The sequence below is a fragment of the Pelmatolapia mariae genome, linkage group LG23, assembly GCF_036321145.2.
Source record: "Pelmatolapia mariae isolate MD_Pm_ZW linkage group LG23, Pm_UMD_F_2, whole genome shotgun sequence".
Taxonomy (NCBI): Eukaryota; Metazoa; Chordata; class Actinopteri; order Cichliformes; family Cichlidae; genus Pelmatolapia; species Pelmatolapia mariae.
This window is the reverse complement of record NC_086246.1, coordinates 23558261-23576150: the sequence shown is the minus strand read 5'-3', so window position 1 is coordinate 23576150 and position 17890 is coordinate 23558261. Positions and strand designations below refer to the sequence as shown.

The window sequence follows — 17890 nt, the reverse complement described above, 5'->3', positions numbered from 1 at the left end:
TGGACTGGAAGTCTCCACTCAGCAGTTTTGAAGTTTTGTGTTTGGTAAATAAATCTACAACTAAGGGAAGTATTGCATCCTTAAGACCCGACTCTTGGTGTTACCTTACAGGTACGGTTTCTCCCCTACTAATAACGGAGACACACATGAGGTGGACAAAAGATTTAACCACTCATGAAACAGATCACATACTGAAAAGAGTCTTAATGCATCAGGAGATTCATGTTTTACTTGCACTGTTGCTTTACATAAAATTACAGTGCTTCAGAATTTGGTGAAAAAAGTTGGAATACTGATGAATAGCTTCTTATTTCTTCAACAGCCACGTCTGGTCGTGGAAAAACTATTAGTGCGCGTCGTAAAGCTCAAATTATTGAGAAAGCAGCTGAAACGACTGTTACTAAAGCCCAGAAGGAGCGAGGTGACCCTTCATGTCTGAGGACGAAATGAAGTCAGGAAAAAGTTCTCAGTGAAATCAAGAGGAACATTTCCACGCGCACAATTAAAACTCGGAGATTGGGACTGAACAGCCCTGTAGCCTTAAAAACTAAATATCGGCGAGGCTAATTGGAAAAAAGAAAATGTCAGTCTGCTTGGGAGTAGAGGCTGGACTCTGGAAAAAGGTCATGTGGTCTGACGAGTGCAGATTTACTCTGTTCCAGAGTGATGGGTGCACCGGGGTAAAAGGAGAGGCGGATAAAGTGATGCATCCGCCTACAGCACAAGCCTGTGGGGGCGGTGCTATGATTTGTAGTTGGCTCGACCTCAGAAGATGAGGTCAGCTGATTACCTGAACACACCGAACGACCAGGATGTTTTTTCTTTCCATGACAGCACGGGCATGTTCCAACATGTCAATCGCAGGATTCATCACACTCAAAACGAAAGAACGGTTGGAAGTATTAATCGCTATCGCTGGACTACTTTTATGTTCAAGAAATCATAAAACTGGAGGAGTCAGCAATACTGGCCTTGTATTTACTTGATATCGGATCGATATCAACACTTGCAGTATGGCAGAGCGCTACTTTACGGTAATATTTAGGACATTTAACACCAGGATTTGTTGACTTATTTTGTTGTAGCAGACGAAGGTGGTGCAGGTGGTGACATAAAATAAATGCGTAGGCTGTGACAAACACGTCAAGCTGTTCACTGATGGAGCTTCCACATGCTGTCTGCCATGAAGAAGAGACAGACAAGGCAAGAAAGAGGAAAAGCACTTTCTTTATGATCATAAAACATCTCAGCCATATTCAAATCGTTCCATCATGCCTTCACACTGAAATGAGCTCAGATAATGTGAGATATTCTCGACCTACGTGGATTAAAGGACAAAGCCCTTAACGAAATATCAAGAGTTGTGAATCGTGATCACAGAAAGAAAAATGTTGGCATATTAATCATCGCACACTAGTTTTGACCTTCGCGTGGGCGGTAATAATGCAAGCAGATTGTTTACATCTGGTGCTCTTTGCAGAACGTTCAGCAGAAGTGAGCATTAAAGTGCCACGTGAGAAAGAAACAAGGCTGTTTTCTTTGTGGAAGCACGTCACTGCCTCCTGTCCAGCAGCGTGAACAGAGATCATCAGACCTTCCTCCCCTCGCCACCTTTCCCCTACAACTGAGAACAAACAGCCTCCAGAGGAAGCTCACTGTAGTTGTTTGTACTGACAAACGTGATGCGAAATCTCTACACAAGACAGATTAATATCGTCACATTGATCATCCTGTTAATGCTATTGGCTGAGTCCTTAAACGCAAAGTGGTGACTAGTCCGTTTAATCTCAGTATGCTGATTGGATGTTGGAGGGTTGAAGGCACTTCCTGTGTGTGTGTTTATATGTGAAAATGAAGGCATCCACCCTGCAGGTACCAAACCTTTAATAATGTTTTTAATTTTTAAGGTTTTATGCATCAGCATGTAATAAAAATCTTAAAATTATGTAAATACAACTTCAGATGAATAACAATACCCTGATAAACCTCACATTTCAGCAGCCTGCGGAACCACCTTAACAGTTAATGGTTTTCTGTGTGACTTTATCAGTTACATCATTTTGGAGTTACTTTGGCCCAGTCTTCTTTACAATGTTCCTTCATTTCATGTGTTTATGCACAGCTCTCTCAACTCCCCACCACAGCATTTCAGTCAGGTTGACGTCTGGACTTTGACTTTGCCACTGTAACACCTGTTGCAGACACGCTGCTATGCTTGGGATCATTGTCCAGGTGCATCACTCAAAGCTTTAAGGTGCCAATATATTGCTTCGCTCATCGTCGCTCGGTCATCACACACATGCACCCATTTATTGCTGTTGTTAAGGCGCAAGAAGCCGCTGCAGTATTCTCCTGAACGGCAGGTGTCTCCACTCAATATTGCGCCATATGCGCTGAAACAGGAGGAGAAAAGTCAAAATCGGAAGCATGGTCTGATGGTCGATGACTGCAACGTGGCCAAATGAAGGCTATCACATGATCCTCATTCTCCACCTCTTTTCTATTTCATACAGTCTCTTCATCTTTTTCACATCAGCTTTGATTCAAACCTTTTTCTTTTACTATTGTTTTAGTATCTCCAGTCGATCTTTCTCCTCCTTTCTTGCCGTAGTGATGCAGACTTCACCACTCTCTCCACTTCACCTCCAGGTGTTTCCTTATATAGAAAAATGGTGTGGCTGTATGCAGATAATGTAAAGAATGCTCGAGTTGATGGTCTGTTGATTTAGCACGAGTCTGATTTACTAAAATACACACAGCTGTAAGAACAAAATCAGCTGGTGCACATGTGGCATAAACGTGACGGCAATTTTGCCCGCAAACTGTTTTTTTTTTGTTCAGGGTAACGACATTCACACACATGTTAGTAAATGAGGGACATTATTCCAGAAGCCTTGTGGTTTGTTCAGACGTTCTCATGGCAGACCTTCCAAACAAGCCATACTTATTCAGTCTTTTTCTAATTGTGCTGTCATGAACTTTAATATTTAGCATGCCAACTGAAACCTGTAGAGTCTGAGATGTAGCTCTTAAGCGCCGAGGATCGCACAGTCTGACCTTGGGGTGAATTTGCTGGGACGTCCACTCTTGGGAAGATTGGCAACTCTCTCAAATGTTCTCCATTTGTGAATAATCTTTCTCACTGTAGAACGATGGACATCTATAACCCTTCACAGACTGGTGTCTCAGACCAGCAAACTAAACTTCTGTTTTTATAGAGGCGCTCACACTTGCTGCTACATAAAACCTGAGAACTGAAGAGGAAGTCCTTTCTTCTTCAGATGAGTGCGGCCGCTATTAATAAAGTGATTTCATGAGAACCACTCACGGCCCTTTACAGTAGATATTTTCATGTATGGTACATTAAACCAGCACTTTCTTCTGTGCACTTAAGCACTTAATGGACCTTACATTAACACCTATGACCAACTATCTTTGGACTGTTGGAGCTTGCCGGAGCACCCGAAGAGAATGAGACTCCACCCAGACTAGAGCCATATTGCTGTCAATCCCCTATTTTACTTTTAAGCCCAACTGTCTGTAAATATTCATGTGCTATTTACACTTTAATATGTCTTGATTTGGAAATTTAAAGCGTTTAATTCTTGCGGCTTCTCTGTAGCCCCCAGTGTGCGACTCTGCCATATGCCACTTTGATCTAATCCCAATTATTACCAAAACATCCTGAAGTGAACTAAATCATACGGGATAAAAGGAGCTTCTACTCTAAATTACATCTTTCAAATGAGTTCAAGACCTTAAAACTTTCTCTGCATGCTAAAATTTGCAGGTAATAAATCTCAACCTTCATCCTGGGCTTTCAGTTTGAAGATACACTTTCTCTGGTATTTGCGTCTGTAGGCCAATATGGTCAAATGTTTCTTAAAGACTTCACGGCTGCATAAAATCTCCATTACGGAGCCCCTTATTGACGGATTATACGGCCGTGATTATGAGCTGTGGTTTTACAGAATCGTTAAGATGAAAAGTAGACGGGGAGGGGAGAAAAAGCAGCACAGACAACCAATAAATCCAAAAGTCGTCCTTGCATTTCAAAACCAGAATCAATTTAATGAGCAAACAGCAAGCCGGGTTACTCAGCAGGCTTAGGAGGCGATTATTTTCAGGGTGGAAATGAGGATGGATTTGCGTGGTTTGAGGACAGTTTCGGCTAAAGAGGTGTTTAATGTGTTGATGTGACGCAGACAAAGTTTGATGAATAACGTCATAATACCAACCATATTTAAAATTGGTTCTTTTCCTCGATTCTATCATCATGTTTCGACTTAAGCTGCTTTTTGCGATGAACACACCCTGACTTATTGAGTGTTTGAGGGGGCCGTTTGATTTGTTTCTTACCTCAGGCAGCCGGTGGTGTTGCGAAGCAGCATGGAGGACTGGAACTTGACTTTGTGCTCGTCGCGGTGAGAAACGCTGCTCCAGCCTGAGTGGGGGATGATGACTGTGTTGGTCAGCGTGGTCAGAGCATCGCGGATGATGGTCATCTTCACCGCGTCGCACGAGGAGAGGTTCCACAGGACGCCTGCAGTGGATGCACACACAGTAAAATAAGTCAAAACTATTATTAGCTGTTCATCCATCCATCGCTGCCTATCCAGGTCTAGGTTGTGGTGGCAGCAGTGTAAGATCTCCAGATCTCCCTCTACCTGGCCACCTCCTCCTCCGGCTCTTTCAAGGAAATATCAAGGTCTTCTCAAACCAGCCGAAAGGTACAATCTCTCCAGCGTGTCCTGGGTCTCCTTCCGATTGGACAAACTGCCTCAGCTATGAGGCACCATCGAGGCATCCTAGTCAGATGCCAAAACCACCTCAACTGGCTCCGTTAAATGTTGTACTCAAACCTTGAGATACTGGAACTCCTCCACTTGTTGATGGCAACTAATTCCCAGCCCAGAGCAGGCACTCCACTCTTTTCAAACACAAACCACTCCAGTGTGAGGTGGAGGATGAAGCTAAAAGAACCACATCGTCTGCAAAAAGCAGAGATAAGATCAATAATTTGAACAAAAGATTTAAAATTTAGATTCATCACTCCATCAGACCTGTTGCCACTGATTTTCAGTCCAGTTCTTGAGTAATTTTCATACCTCAGCTTGAGCCAAGAACTGCTTCTTGACAGCCTTGTAGACCTGCTCCTTCTTCTTTAACGACTGACACTGTCACCCGCTGAGATATGCAAAGCTTTCTGTGAATAGCTCCTTGGGAATCGCCTTGTTGGTACAAAAATACTATTTTATGTCTGTCAAACTGTGTTATCTTTGAAATTTTTCACAGATTTCATAGATTTCACAGACTAAAGAAATGGGAACAAGAGATGTTCTTTCGTGACAGGCTGCTAGTAACAAAGTGCCTCAAGATACAATTTAAAATCTTTGCTTAGTTGTCTGTTATGTGTAGATACAAGACTGGTTCATTTCAGTGTTAGGTGCCTTTTTTATGCTTGAATGATTCATTCATAGGTCGAAGTTAAGCGGCTTACATTCTGAAAATGGTCAGATATAAGAACTGGACTGAAAAAGAGTGAAAAAAAAACAAACAAAAAACAGCCAAAAGTACAAAAAGACCTTCAGAAAGAGAACTATTGCTCAAGAGCAGGTTAAAATGACATGAAAGTTATTGCTGCTTTTTTATATATTATGCGAGATATAATTTGAATACAACTGCCAACCATGTCCAAGGCTTCACGTAAAAATATCCTTGGTTTAATAAACAAAGTATAAAAGAGCAATAATGGAAAAAAGCTTTGAGTTCAGCAAAAACAAGTGTTTTATTTTTAAATATGCAGCTTTGTTCCTGAATGTTATTCAGTGTAATTTGTTTTGGGGTGTGGAAGATCAAATTTAAGCAGCTACCAAAGAACAAAGTGCACCTTTAATAATCCGAGTCCCAACCCGAGCTAAAAATAGAACATTTCTGAAGCATTTCAACAGACAGAAGAGTCTCCTCTGCGGTTTGTGGAGCGTGTCTAGCAGCTTCTTATCTGCTGCCTTCAAACAGTATGTGTGGTGTGGCTGCAGAGTCCTGTTTCCAAAGCACATTATCTTAGCATCTGTCCCGAGGACTGTGCCGAGATCTGCTCAGCGCTGTGCGCCGAGTGTTTAAGCCGCTGCCGCTCACACCTCCCACAGAACAGCCGATACACAGATTAAAACACTGCCAGGCAGTCAGACGGCACCGCAGACCGATGCACAGCCAGCAAGGCGGCCAGTCGGCCGGCCAACCAACCGGGAAGTCAACGGACCACGCTGGCAGGCGAACACCCACACACACCAGACTTTATCGTGTCAAGCTATTATTCTGAGCCTTTTTTTTTGTCAATGTGGACCAGAGTGTTAGCTTATTTCACCCATTCAGGAATAAAAAGGCACATCTGAGTTTTGAGACGGTTAGAACCAGTCCTTATCTGAACGACAGGATTTATTAGTTGGTGAAATCAACCAAAATCCAGAAATATAGTTTAGAGATGTTCGGCTATACTCTCTTAAACCTCTGCACTTACTTTAAATGACTGTCTCTAGACAACAATTATGAATATTTGAATGTGAATATGAAAATTTAAAGCTTGGAAACATACAGATGATTAATGTTTTCATTAGTTATATCCAGTTTACTAGATTTTTCTCTGCTTTTATAAATAATTAAAGGTACCCCGTGTAGTTTCTGGGCAGTAGTAGGCATTAAGGACAAGGATAGGGTCACACACATTCCTACTGTTCCCATTTATTCTAATGTTAATACATGACACCTGGTAGTTTTATGCCTGGCCTATATTCTTATCATTTAAGGTACCGTACCTTCTAAGTAGGAAAAAAATAACCTTAACAAACAAAAGAGCTACAATTTTCTGACATGTAACCCTCAAAAATATATTTGATTGCACATTTTTATGTCCATAAGCATCATTCCACAATTTAACCCCAACACCATAAATACAGCTTCATTTAAATCCTTTTTTTTCTCCACAGTAAAATTACAAAAATCCCCCAATTCACACTGAGAAAAACACTTGAACACAGTTCAGGAGTAACTTTAGCTTTAAGCATTATTTGCATTATTAAAAACCCACCAATCATTACATTTAATTATGTGTCACCTATGTGTCAACAGTAGATTATATGTACAGCATTAAAAAATGTGTTTAATGAGATCTACAAATGATTGTTTCCTCTGGTTACTTACATTTTAAACAGTGTCACCTAGTGCTGGGCGATATGACGATATATATCGTGTGGACGATAGAAAAGTGTCTATCGTGCCATTTGTCTTCTATCGTTTCTAACCCAAATTTCTATAAATTATTACATAAAATATATAATTAACCCTTTACAACCGGTCAGAGCAGGCACACTCCGTTTTACCTAACTATTTTTAAATCCCTGTAGAACTAGAACAATGTATGGTAGTGCAATATTTTTTTTTGCATGTGAAACCGGAGGAGTTGTACTTACATCTTATGCCATTAGCTTGTCCTAGGTCACGGTTTCCTTCCACATATAGCTTTGCAAAAATTGCATAAGAAGCACTTGCAGCAACAAAAACATAATATTCCAGAAACACACTTTGCCGACGTTCATAACACTTCCTACGTTGGCATATACGTCAGCGCGAATTATCCCATGTCCGCCATTACCTGCCCGAAACTGGACGTGACGTCATTTTCGCGAAAGGGCCTTATAAGCCTATGTTGATGTTTTTAAAAGTCATGTTTGACTTTATGCTTTTCTGTATCATTTCTGGGATGCTTAGAACTCAAATTACACTGTTGGAAATATTATAATGCATCAAAATAAACTATTTATTTTCATTTTTCCTGTAGTATATAAAAATTAGTGTATCTCAAAAATAAAACTATGAAGACACTCAAAATAAATTTCTCGTGGTTGGAAACTTGTATTTACAGTTTTGAGGGATACACCTCTTAAATTTTTTTTCAACTAAAAATATATGTAAAAAACAAAAAATGATTTTCAATTTTTTTTGTAGTTTATTGCACTACAAGTTCTTCCAATTTATGTAGTTACTATGGACCTAATGCATACATATGCATACATATTATTAAAATTTGGGCTATAACGGTTGTATTGATGTATAGCAACTTTAAATGCTCCCACAAGTGGCACTACAGCATGTAAAAACATAAAGATAAGCTCTGGCAGACTTGGTTCTATGGTAGGTCTTAAAGGGTTAAATAGCCTGTGGCAAATATATTAGTGTTGTCTTCTCACTATACATGCTCTTAACTTTATGCAAGAGAAAATAAAGTATAAAAAAATGATATTTTTCGCAAAGAAACTCCGTCTTGTGGTTTGCGAGCTGGTGCTGCTGTACGTGCACCCGGATTTGCGACATACTTTACGGTAACTCAAAACAAAGACTGCACCCTCTCCACTCGCTGTTTACAGACTGCATACTTTCTAGATGACCACAGGTCAGGTGGTATATCGTGATATATATCGTTATTGTGATATAAAATAATTCATATCGTGATAAATATTTTTTCCATATCGCCCAGCACTAGTGTCACCACTTTTTCACAACTGAGGTTCAACGTAATCCCTGTGAGTTCAGGCTTCAGGTTGCTCTAAACACTCAGTTTTATATCGTTTTTCTACTCTTGACTCTGTATGACATCAGTGAGCGGGGATAACCCTAATATGGTCATCTCAGGCAGAGAAGCCCCACCCACCTGCTATACAAACCTTCTGTTTTTGACGAGAAGCAGCCAATCAGGAGAAAGTTGGCTTAAAAGGGGAGAAGCTGTAAATGAGCAGATTAGGTTGGCAAGTCAAGGCTATCGGGACGTACCGGTGACCAGTTCACGGACTTCATTGTCAGTCGTTTTCCGGAAGAGGCGGAGCAGGGCAGGCACACCACCGCAGTTCCTCAGCGTCACCTTGTTGTCGTCGGTGGCCTTGCCGTACACCAGGTTCCTCAGGGCCCCGCAGGCGCTCTTCTGAACCTCGGCTACCTTATGATCCAGGAGGTCCACCAGGTGCTGGATCCCTCCCAGGTGACAAACCTGCAGAAGAGGAGCCGTTACGCTTAATAACGTCAGTTTAAACTGCAGTGCAAAGCTTGTGTCTGCCTCTTGTGGCAGTACCCCTAATCAGTTATATTTGTTTCTCTGTTTGTTGTAGTCAAGCGTCCATGGATTTCACTATATCAATTTCAAATTTTATGTGATGGTAGATACCAATAACAGCTCGAGCTGATTTAATTTTGGTGAAAATTAGGGTCAAGGTCACACCAACTGTTAAAAATGAGAAAAAACACAATTTTTTATGCAAGGTCTTCAAACTTCACAACAGTATACTAGGCCTTGGGTGAAAAGTAGCTAGGTTCGCTAAGCATTTCACCTTGACCTTCATTCTTAGCACCCAAGGTCAAAGTTGACCTTGAAAAAAACATTTCAATAAACCATATGGAGTAATATATCATATGAAAGGGCCTGAGGAGAGCTGTACAACACACTTTTTATTTCCTCAATTTGACACACTATGATTTACTTTCCATCCACAGAGGATTGTCTCACCACAGACAAAGTCAAAAGCATTTAGCAAAAACAAGCGAAATGATTGCTGGTGACACAAAGTTAAACTTTCGGTAAATGGTCTGGTGCTTACATATCGCCTTTATACTCAACTTGAGCACTCAAAGCGCTTTCTAATACAAGCCTCATTCACCTAATCACACAAACAAAAAGCGCTTTTATCTACACCAAAACACTTTATCTAATTTACACAGACACTCTGATGGATTCATCTGAGGGGCAAAGATGCAAAGATAGTGGAGCCGGGAGACTGATTCAACGACCTTCATGACAGGTCGACACCTCGCTTTCCCATCTGAACCACAGCCACCCGCTTTTCAGCTTCGAAGGGAGCAACTGAAGAGACTACCAATTAGAGTGAAGGATAGCATTGACTGACATATGAGGGGTGTGGCAAATATATTCAAGTGGACCATTCAGCCTGGATGGTTCATCGGTGACCAATCATCAGCTACAAAGTGATGACCAATACAGCTGGGTACCTTTCATATTTGAACCAATACCAAACTGAAAGAGCAGGGACACGACTGGGGAGACAAAGGTAAATAAACATGGAGACAAGGCTAACTTCCACGGGAGACCCTGAGGACAAGACACAGAGACAAAAACAAAGACACAAAAGGAAACTAACAATATCAAACAAGAACCAGACATAACCTCAGAGACACTCGGAAGAACTAAACTTGAGACTAAGCGGTACACAGCTTGAACTTAAATAATCTCTAAATGCAAAAGAAGAATCATGAGTCCATAACAAAACTTGATTTTGGACTTTGACACTTGAGCCTTTGTATGGACATATCTTTGAAAAGGTAATTAAAAAAAACAAGATCAGAATCTCTGATCTCTTATGCTGTTTATAGATCGAGATTGGTTAACCAGTTTGGGGCAGATCAGGTGTAGAGATTTGTCTTTCTTTTGGAAATAATCTACCTAAAAAGCACATTTAAACAACTCATCTTCAGTCTCTCTTTCCAGATATCACCCAGTTCTTTAAAAATTATCTCAATGGTTGGGATAAAAAGTACTACGCACCAGAAGATAAAATATGCATATCTGATTTTGGAGGGAACCGTTACTTCAAGGTGGAAGCAAATGGAGTAGAAACACTGGTTTTCAGGCTTGTAATAAGTCACTCTTCATCAGTTTGTGCTTTCTGATCGGGTGCTGCTGGCTGAAGACAGAACGCTGAATAATCACAGCGCTTTCCCCTCCTCAGCTTCATATTAGAGAAAAGAAATTCAATCAGAAGGCAGAAATGGGAAATAAAAGCGTTTTCTGTGCCTCCTGGATGAGTTTTAGATTTATGTCTTACACACATAACAGGATAACTGTCACGGTTGCGCATTAGTTTCAGACTTTAACTGTTTACATACGCACAAGGTCACCGTTAGTGTGTCATGCTCACAGGAGGAGAGATTAAAAACACACATAAAAGACGGATGTATCTGTCGTTAAATGAATTCAAAGGAATCAAACAACTGTCAATATGAATGAGCAGCAGTTTTAGATCTATTTGGTAACCATGCATGCAGTTTCTTTGGACCTGTGCAAATGTTTGAAGGTGATTTTGATGGTTTAACTGGTTACATTTAACCCGTTCGAGACTTAACCTGGATTTAAATAAGCAAATACAGATGACCGTCAAACTATAGAAACTGAGTCTTTGAAAATGAAAGAACAATAAGAAAAATAACTTTTAAAGCACATTATGAAAATTTAGAGTTTTAAGACGTGTCCTTACAAAAAAAAAAAAAAAACATTTTAAAGACAAAAGCACTGATTTTATGTGCCGATGAGTTTCTGAAATAGTTTGGAAGGGAACCAGGACACAAAGCTGCAGAAGCTTCTCTGTGCTGTGTTCAGAACTTTCTCTTGTCATCTCGAAATAAACCCCGTCTCAGGAGAGCTGCAGGCGCTCCCCGATTCTCTCCGACTCCGCGTTCAAACCGTCATTGAAAACATTTGTTTCTGGCTAAATGAGCAGGCTTGTGTCCAGGCTGCTCCAAAGGCTAATTAAAAGCTCATCACCAAACAAACCCAACGGCACTAAAATGGCTCTCACGTGGAGCCGCGCCGTCCTGTTGGCGTCATTTAATGCACGGGAAGCCGAGCAAAGAAAGAGAGAGAGCGCGCGTCGGAGCGCCGGCACATTTGGCACCGACGTCACTTAAAGTTTTGTTGGAGCAGATGGCGCTTTGGCTCCAAATTTGGCAGCAAGCATCAAAAAAAAGAAAAAGAAAAAGAGGAAGAAATAAAACAAGATTTTGATTCCTGTAAGCTGAGAATACACTCAGAGATGACACAGGGATACAAAAGGAGAAACAGGAGTCAGAGCAAAAGAGCCACTGAAGGTGTCCTTAGATGGTTGAGACTAAGAGAAATCCAGAAATATCTGAAGTATCAAAAAAGACTGAAAATATCAAAACATTTTAATTCGCTTAATTTTCATGTTTATTTCTTATTTATTGTTATTTATTTATTCAGAGATCTGTGTGCCCTTTTAGGGATTTGTCTTGATTTGTGTTGATGTCTGATTGCCTGATCAAGGGTGATTATATTAGATGCAGTTATCTTACATCCGATGCTCATTTCTCTGTATATACACTGCTCAAAAAATTAAACGAATGCTTTGAAAACACATCAGATCTGAACAGGAAAAAAAATCATGCTGGATATCTATAGTGGTATGGGCTGGGTAATGTGTCAGGAGGGAAAGGATGCCTCATCGTTTAATGGGTGAATTTAAAGATACCGCGAAAATCAAAATGAAAAAATGATGTGGCAGGGTACTCTATTTTGACAAAATTTCATGGCAGCAGTTCAAGATGGTACTCAGTAGTTTGTATGCATGCCTGACAACACAGATGGTGTCCTGGGGGTTCTTCGCCCAGACCTGGAAGCAGGGCACCACTGACCTCATGGACAGTCTGAGGGGACTGGATGGACCAAAGATCAAAAGGTGTTCTTTTGGATTTAGGTCAGGTGAGTGTAACGGCCAGTTTCTTCATCCCACAGGAACTGCCTGCAAACCCTTGTGTGGTATGAGGCCGGGCTTTGTCATGCACCAGGAGAAACCCAGAACCCACTGCACCAGCATAGGGTCTGACAGTCGGTCTAAGAACTTCATCCCGATACCTAATGGCAGTCAGGGTGCCGTTGCCTAGTCTGTAGTCTGTGTGTCCCTCCATGAATATGCCTCCCCAGACCATCACTGACCCACCACCAAACCGGTCATGCTGAACGATGTTACAGGCAGCATAATGTTCTTCACGAGTTCTCCAGACCCTTTCACATCTGTCACATGTGCTCCGTGTGAACTTGCTCTCATCTGTGAAAAGCACAGGTCACCAGTAGTGAACCTACCAACTCTGGCATTCTATGGTAAATGCCAATCGGGCTCCACGGTGCCAAGCAGTTAGCACAGGGCCCATAAGAGGATGTCAGACCTTCAGGCCACCCTCATGAAGTCTGTTTCTGATTGTTTGGTCAGAGACATTCTCACCAGCGGCCTGCTGCAGGTCATTTTGTATCTCTGACAGTGCTCATCCTGTTCCTCCTTGCACAAGGGAGCAGATGCTGGTCCAGCTGATGGATTAAAGGCATTGTACGGCCCTGCCTCACTCTCATGGAGTAACTGCCTGTCTCCTCCATGCTCTTTAGATTGTGCTGGAAGACACAGCAAACCTGGCAATGCCCTGACTCCACTAGGATGTCGGCCTACCTGTGCAGCCTCTGTAGGGTCCAGGTATCTCCTCATGCTACAGTACCAGTAGTGACCCTGATGCTGGAAAATGCAAAACTAGTGAAAAAATGAATAAACAAACAAACAAAAAAACCTATAAAAGATGAGGAGGGAAAAACCATTCATGTTGTGGGGAGTATCTCATGAACCAGAATGGATCTAGCCTATCCTCTGAAGCCTGTTAGCATATTTATTATTATACTGCTTTTTACCCACATCCGTACTTCCCTGCACAGGGAAGGAGGCGTTACAATTACTGAGATCAGCAGCAGACTGATCTGACTGAGGTATAAAGTTTATAAATATGTGATAATGACACGACTAACATATTTTACAGCAGTGAAGCAGAAGTTCTAACTGAATGATGCAAAGAAGGGCCGTCAGGTTAGGCAGGATCCTTTCACTCTTGTTCCTCTCTATCAGCCCGTCACAGCAGCTGCACCATTACTTGCAAAGAAAGCAAACTGTGCACTTCATAACTGTGGGATATTGAACAGATGTTTCCTGATTCCCCCCCCCCCCCCCCCCCCCCAACAACGGTGTCACCTCTGCTGTCAAGGGATGGAGACCGCTGAAAGTGGAAGTCAGTTTCTGATTTGACTGTTTGTCCTGTAGATGCATCTCCTCTAAACCTCCCCTCAAAAACTGCACTCTGGATAATCCAAACACTTTTTGAGACAGCTGCCTGTCACTGTCATATAGGAATGTCAGTCTTACTAAACATGCTCATTCTGCTGGCACTTCTGGGGAACACTTAGTTTTATTTTACTTATTTTAGTTTTAGAGTGTTCTGTTTTGCTAACTTTAATAACGTTGGTGTGGATCACTGATTCGTGCAGAGAAAAGCACCAGTGTTCATGTTTGCAAACTGGAACCAGGTTTTACTCTATTAAATTGATGTTTTAAAAATTAACTGGTGATTAGACTTGCTAGTATTTCAAAGGATTAAGATATAATTCTTTCTGCACCGTATACAATGAAATCCCTTTAATCCTGTTTAAATAGCTTGTCCTGTCCCCGACTGGAACTCTTAATGGGTTCTTCCTGATGTTTTTTGGACAGGATCAACATTAATTAGGTCTCAGCACAGCTGTTTTTGAAACCTTTAGACACGGCAGCAGCGACTGAGTCATATCTGTGACGTTTGTCAGGTTATTTTTACCCAGACAGACTGCCCAGCATGTATCATCACCTTACCTCCACCTTGACCCTGTTGTCTCCATAGCACAGGTGCTGCAGGTAGGCGGCGGCGTTGGCTTGGACAGAGGGGAAGTGATGCTGCAGCATGTGGATGACCTCGGGCAGTTCGGGGTCACGCCAAGCAAACTCCCTGATGGGAAACAGAGAGAAAAGTCTCCATAGGGGTGGCTCACCTTCTACGCTCAGCCACTTTTGGTTTATTTGTGCTGTTTTGTAGCATCTTGGATTCATTATAACACTTCTGATGTTTTTTTTTTTTTAATGTTTAGCTGCTGGTCGTACTTTAGACTATTCTATTCTATTTTCAGAGGATTTATCCTTTTGATTGCCTGATATTTAACAGGTGAATCAGCAAAAAAGCAAACAAACCAGGACGACTGAGCTGAGCATTAGATGGTGCTAAAGACATTCCCACGTATATTGCAAGCATCTACTATGGGTTTTAGCAATTTTGTAAAAATGAACACTCTCTTTGTCAAGTAACAGAATTTGAATAAATTGAGAATATGTACCATATATACCCACTCTGTGACCACCTACATCACTGTGTAAAAGTTTGAGTGATTTGTGTGTTTATATTGCTCATCATCAGCAAAAACGGGGCCAAATTAATTCAGCAAGCTCAAACAGCCAGACTCCAAAAACAAAAAATCTACGGCCAAGAGATGAAAAAGAAGTCCTGCAGCAGATGGCGAGGCCCCAACAGAGGCCTGCAGACAACACAGAGACAGCCTAAACCCCCCAAAAATAAAGACTGTGGCAAGCCCTCTCACATTAATACACCAGTATACATGCTAATTAAACTGTAGTGTACTGAGAAGAACTGGTGGTTGAAGACTTTGAGTACCTGGGGTCCTTATGGATGCTCTCGATGGACGGGGTTCGGGTGACCACCTGGTCCACCAGTCCAGAGTGCCTGTGTGAGTAGACGGGCTCGCCGGGAACCCTGAAGGAGTCGACGTATACAGCTGCAGAGCTCAGCCCATAGCTGCTTCTTTGGTACGGCAGCGTGTTGCAATGGCTTGTGGTCCGAGGGAGAGTCCCCATTCCTAAGAAAATTAGGAAATTTAATTTGTGCTTTCTTTCATTCGTGATCAAGGATGCGTTTCTGGAGGCAGTTTATATCATCAAAATGCCTCCAAGGTCACATAAAAGAGAAAGTAATATTCTACATTAAGTGCTTCAGCAGGCAGGGAGACGAGTCTCAGGCCAAACCTGTTTAAATCTTGACTAAACAAAACTAATATGGCTCCTTAGATCCTCCACTATCAAACTCTACAGAGCTTTCAGCCTTAAATCATTCGGCAAAGACTTCAATTAAGAAGCTGCCGAGTACATGAAAGGTTTCAGCCTAATTAAAGTTTGACCTCGGGGAGCGATAGTAATAACAGTTCCTGTGCCTGTAAACCATGATTTCCGCCACAGATTTTAAAGGAATAATTTCTAACCAGATGTGAAACTGAGCTCCTTCTCAACCTGGGGAAACAAGAAAAAATAAAAACTGGGTCGTCTGAGTAACGCTCTCATTTCATAAAGACTGCTGCCACAACCCAATACCAGCACTGCTACAGGATATAATACAGATTTTTTTGGGGCGGTTAGCATTTAATTCCTTTTGATTTCCAGTTAGATTTAGTGCTGAAATGTATTGAAAATTCACAGTAAAACATATAAATTTGATTTATTACGACATAAAATCTGTTAATCTTGTTTAAATAACCAACTGTCACATGCAGCTAGCAGAAATATTTCCTTATAAACAAGTCAAAGTAACTTCTGCTGATGTGCAGTACCTGTGTTTGTCCTGTAGAGGGAGCCCTGTGGGTCGTGGGTGGGGCTGTGGTACAGGGGGCTGTGGAAGGAGCGCTCATCGAAAACAGGTGTCATGTGGCAGTCTGGAGACAACGCCGCCCTCAGCTCTGGATCAATTTGCCCGCTGTGACCGGCGTATGAGCTGTGGAGCCCTGCAGGTAGACAATTAAGCTTTTAAATAAACGTTATTTACACCACAGTAAACATAAAAATGTTTTTTGAGACTTTACCCTGTTGAAGCATTTTGCCTCTGAAAAAACTGAGGTGGCTTCCTCCATACTACACTCACAGAGGATGAGGAGACATCCTAATAGTGTTACCGGCAACTTTGTTAGGTACAACTGCTTATTAATGCCAAAATCTTCTCAGCCAATCACATGGCAGCAACTTATTTAGGCATGCAAATATGGTCAAGACAACCCACTGAATGGTGAATAAAGGTGATTTAAGCAACTTTGAATGTGGTACGATGGTTGGTCTGAATATTTCAGTAACTGCTGACTTACTGGGATTTCCACCACACAACCATCTCTAAAGTTTACAGAGAATGGTCTGAAAAAACAAAATATCCGGTGAGAAGCAGTTCTCTGGGAGAAAATGCCTTGTTGATGTCAGAGCTCAGAGGACAATGACCAGACTCCTTCATACTGAAGGCAACAGTAACTCAAATAACCACTCGATACAACCAAGATATGCAGAAGAGCATCTTCTACACCAGGTGTGTCCAACTCCAGTCCTCCAGAGCTACTTTCCTGCAGCTTTTAGATGCATCCCTACTCCAACACAGTTGAAACAAAGGGTTGGATTACCACTTCAGCATGCCATCAAGTTTGGCAAAGGCCCAGTAATAAGCCATTCTGTCGGAACAAGGATGTATCTAAAAGCTGCAGGACAGTAGCTCTCGAGGACCATGCGGTCTCCTGTTCTACAGCAACAGAAGACCGCATGGAGCACAGGAAACTGAGGATTCACACTGGCTCGCCAAAACTGGATAGTAGATGATTGTAAAAATACTGCCCAGTCTGATGATTTTCAATTTCAGCTGCAGCATTTGGATGGTAACGTCACAATTTGGTGTAAAAAGCAGTAAAGCATCCTGCCTTCTATTAAGGGTTCAGGCTGCTAGTGGTGTAATGGTGTGGGGGATATTTTCTTGGCACACTTTGGGCCCCTTAGTACAAACTGAGCATCGTTTAATCACCACAGCCTACCTGAGTGTTGTTGCTGACCCTTTATGACCACAGTGTACATGTTCTGATGGTACACCTAAAGGTGCTCATGTCACTTGAGCTACTTCACATGTACTGTGTGCAGAAATACTGAAAAATGTGCAAGAATACACAATGTCTAATATCTAAGAAAAAAAAAAAAAAGCCCAGAGCTGCATGACACCAGCCTATCATGGTCACACATAAAATCACCTCATTATCTGGCTCGCATGCTTGTCATGAACTTGTGAGACCGTGCCAATCCATACTGTTCAATACTCTGTATTTTAAGTCACCAGAAACTGTTGTTGCGCCTATAAAATGCATGAAGACTCTGGTCATTCAGACCGTGCT

General features: G+C 41.7%; 1 protein-coding gene across 8 annotated transcripts in view; it reads right to left on the bottom strand.

Annotated features, from left to right (window-relative positions):
- Positions 1–17890, bottom strand: part of LOC134619949 (plakophilin-4-like) — a 69310-nt gene that overhangs the window by 11038 nt on the left and 40382 nt on the right. For all 8 annotated transcript variants that reach the window (XM_063465747.1, XM_063465745.1, XM_063465749.1 and 5 more), the window contains 5 exons: positions 16310–16480; positions 15364–15565; positions 14514–14646; positions 8827–9040; positions 4360–4543 (listed from right to left, as the gene is read on the bottom strand). In XM_063465747.1, coding sequence (XP_063321817.1) covers positions 4360–4543; positions 8827–9040; positions 14514–14646; positions 15364–15565; positions 16310–16480 — 904 coding nt within the window. The remainder of the gene's footprint in view (positions 1–4359; positions 4544–8826; positions 9041–14513; positions 14647–15363; positions 15566–16309; positions 16481–17890) is intronic.